The 3,415-nt window shown below is 66.9% G+C and overlaps 1 protein-coding gene across 1 annotated transcript in view; it reads left to right on the top strand.

Annotated features, from left to right (window-relative positions):
* The window catches only part of NR5A1 (nuclear receptor subfamily 5 group A member 1), a 53,165-nt gene that overhangs the window by 12,059 nt on the left and 37,691 nt on the right, over window positions 1-3,415 (top strand). The window contains exon 4 of the mRNA XM_019510321.1: window positions 2,456-3,096. Coding sequence (XP_019365866.1) covers window positions 2,456-3,096 — 641 coding nt within the window. The remainder of the gene's footprint in view (window positions 1-2,455; window positions 3,097-3,415) is intronic.

Here is a 3,415-nt window from a genome sequence, read left to right as displayed (position 1 = left end):
TCACCACGGGGCTGCCCTGCACCAGCTCCCCGGGTTTCCTCTCGCCACGAGGCTCCCCCAGCACCAGCCCCTTGATCTCGTCCCGTTCCCGGAGCAGCCAGGGCCCGCGCCCGGCTCCCTCTCGCCCGCCGTGCTTGCTGCCTGCCGGCCCCATCGGGCGGGCTCGCGAGCCGCGGGCTGGAGGAAGGGGCGGCAGCTCTCCCGCCAGGGATCCCCTGGAGCAGCGGTGACATCCGAGCTCGACTGCCTGAAAACGGGAGCTCGCCTCTCCTCCCTTATTAGTATTTGCCAGGCAGAAAAAATCTGAACCGAGGCGTCTAAAGAGCTCCTTCAGCTAGACAGGACAAAAGCAAGCCTGGGATGATTGATTTGGGGGACAAGTGGGATGTTGACATCGGCCTCTCCAAGCTGAAGAAAGAGGAGCGGTGGAGGAGCTGGGACCGCGTGAGCAGCATCGGCTCAGCGCCTCCCTGGCAAGTCGGGAGCTCGCGGGGCGCCCTGCGGCGCGGCGACGAGAGCCGCCGGCTTCTCCGGGGGTCCTCCCTTCCCTCCGGATAGCGAGCACGGCATGGAGGGGCCCCCGGGTGTGTGGCAGGGCTGGCCCTGTATGCCACGGGGCCTGGCGGAGGGCAGAGCTGTCTGGCAGGGGAGCAGGGCCTGCCACTGCAGCAGTGAGGGAGGAGGACCGGGCAGGGGGCAGGGGAGAGGGCAGAGGAGGTCCAGGGCGCAGGCCAGGGCGACGGGAGGAGGAGGGCGATTTCAGAGTAGATCTGGAGATGCCTGGCGAGCTCGAGGGGGGAGACACCAGAGGCCAGAGGCGGGAGGGAACCGCAGTAGCACAAGTCGCATCCTCCTAGCAGAGCTGGCCCTTCCCGCAGCGGGGGGACGGGCGAGTGCATGCGTCTTGCCCGGGTGCAGCTCGCTGGGAAGCGTGCGTGCGTGCATGCTCGGGCACGGAGGCTGCGCTCCCCGCTCAGCCCAGAACAGAGGAGGGGTGCAGAGAGATGGGGAGGGGGCAGGTATCAGGCCTGCCGCCCCCGCCCCGATCCACCAGCCCCGGGTTAAAACCAAGTCTTTCTTCCACCTGGAAAATGGCTCTGTGGGTTTGTGCGTGCGGGGCGCGCGCGTGTCCATCCCAGGAAGAGCGGATGGGTGGAGCACATTACGTCAAAAATGTTTCACCCGCTCGGACTATGTTTGGGAATCCACGAAACCTCCGGCCCTCTGAGCTTCGCCAGCCCCGGGCGGGCGGGCGGCGTCGGCGCTTCCGGCCTCTTGCGGCCCCTTCCCTTCCCTCGCTTGGCTCTGGGGACGCCGGCAGGACGGCAGGATCGGGCCCTGCCTCTTCGAGCCGTCTGCACCCACCCTCTGCTCCCCCCCGAGGCCAGGCCCGGTGCCCGTGTCCCTGGCACGTCGCGCTCCTTCCTTCCTCCTCCAGGCCTTGTTTTGGCTGTAGCAGCTTCGGCAGAGGTCCTGGGCCCTCCCTGGCAGTGCTGCTTGCTCTGAGGAGCGGGGGAAGGAGACGCGACCCGCTGCGAGCAGGCAGAAGTGCCCGAGCACGCCCTCGGCCCCGCGCTGCCCGGCCCTGGCCTGTCCTGTCCTCCTGGGCGTCCGGCTCTCGCAAGCGCGGCGTCCGGAGCAGCCGTCCCCTCGGGGTGGCGGCGGAGGCAACGAGCCATCTCGTGCTGCAGAGAAGCACCTGCTTCCTCGGCCCGCCACGCATTCCTGTGTCGGCTCCGGGCTCGCGGGGAGCCTCTGCCGCTGGTGAGGGAGCGGGACCGAGCCGAGCAGGCTTCTCAGGCAGAGGATTGAAACCCCAAGCCACCACACGCCCCTGGGCCTGGGGAAAGTGCCTTCTGCAGAGCCCTGTCCTGCATCTCGCCGTGGGGCTGGCCCGCTTGGCAGGGAGGTGCGGGCGCGCCGGGTCCCGTTTGCACGGGGCTTTCTTGAGATGCTCGTGCTAGCCCAGGCCAGCCGGGCCCCAGAAAACCCTGCACATGGGTCAAAACGCATGAGACACAATAACTCCACGGGGGCTCTTTTTGGGGGGGTTTATTTGCCTTCTGGCTGCACATCCTCCAGCTTTTTTCTCTGCAGTCACAAGGTAAAAACCTAATTTCCTTCCTTTCTGGTGGCGTGGGGGTGGCAGGGAGTGGGGAGCTGCAGGACCCCCCAGATCTCCTCGGTCTCCTGGAGGGCGGCCTGCCTCTTCCTCACGGCCTGGGAAAGGGGGGGATGGGCCCTGGACCCCCTGCTCCGAGGCTGGCTCGAGGCTGCCTATTGCCCCAGGCCCCCTGTCCCTGTGTCCAGCAAACATCCCTCGCTGCCCCCGCCCCAGCTGACCTGGCAGCACCCCGGGGAGGGGGGGATGTTGTTCCCAGAGACTTCAGGACCCGGGTCGTGGCTTTGCGTGCAGCCCAGCCCGACGACCGTCCTTTCCCTCTGCCCCTCACAGCTGTGCGTGCAGACCGGATGCGAGGAGGAAGAAACAAGTTCGGGCCCATGTACAAGCGAGACCGGGCCTTGAAGCAGCAGAAGAAGGCTCTGATCCGCGCCAACGGCTTTAAGCTGGAGACTGTGCCTCAGATTGTGTCCCCCGTGCAAAGTGACTACAACCTGTCCTCCACCATCCACAGCCTCCACGCTGCGGCCAAGACCCTGCCCCCCAACCCGGCCGCCCTCACACCCGTCGACTACGACCGGAGCCCCTACGGGACCCCGTCCCTGGGCGTGACTGTGCCGAGCCACGGGGCGCTGTCCGGCTACCACTACCCCTCCTTCCCCAACCGCACCATCAAGTCTGAGTACCCGGACCCCTACACAAATTCCCACGAGTCAGTGGCCGGCTACGTGTACCCCGATGCCTACCCCAACAGCTCCCCGCCCGACATCCCCGAGGTCATCCTCAAGCTGCTGCAGCTGGAGCCTGACGAGCCCCAGGTGAAGGCTCGGATACTAGCCTGCTTGCAGCAGGAGCAGGGCAAGGGCCGGCACGAGAAGCTCAGCACCTTCGGCCTCATGTGCAAGATGGCAGACCAGACCCTCTTCTCCATCGTGGAGTGGGCGCGGAGCTGCATCTTCTTCAAGGAGCTGGAGGTAGGTGGCTCGCTCGGTCCGGGGCTGCCGGGTGGCAAGGGGGGGTCCCATCCCCAGAGGGTGGATACAAGGGCAGGCAGGCATGCAGGGTGACTCCTGCCCGCCTAGAGCAGGACCCGCAGGGAACAGGACAGCCATGGGAGCGCGAGGGCTGTTCAGCGGCTGAACTTGGGACACAGTAGGCCGGGGTGGGGAGCTTCGGGCACGAGAGCCCCAGAGCTGCCCCAGTCCGATGGCTGCGCGCATCGCCGTTCCTTCAGCACAGCGCAGCCCAGCTCGTGTGCTGGCTCTGCTTTGGAGCTGTCATGAGTTTGGAGGG

The sequence above is a fragment of the Gavialis gangeticus genome, unplaced genomic scaffold (genome assembly GCF_001723915.1).
Source record: "Gavialis gangeticus isolate Ggan-Ray unplaced genomic scaffold, GavGan_comp1, whole genome shotgun sequence".
In the NCBI taxonomy this organism is placed as follows: domain Eukaryota; kingdom Metazoa; phylum Chordata; order Crocodylia; family Gavialidae; genus Gavialis; species Gavialis gangeticus.
This window is presented reverse-complemented; position numbering and strand designations above follow the sequence as displayed.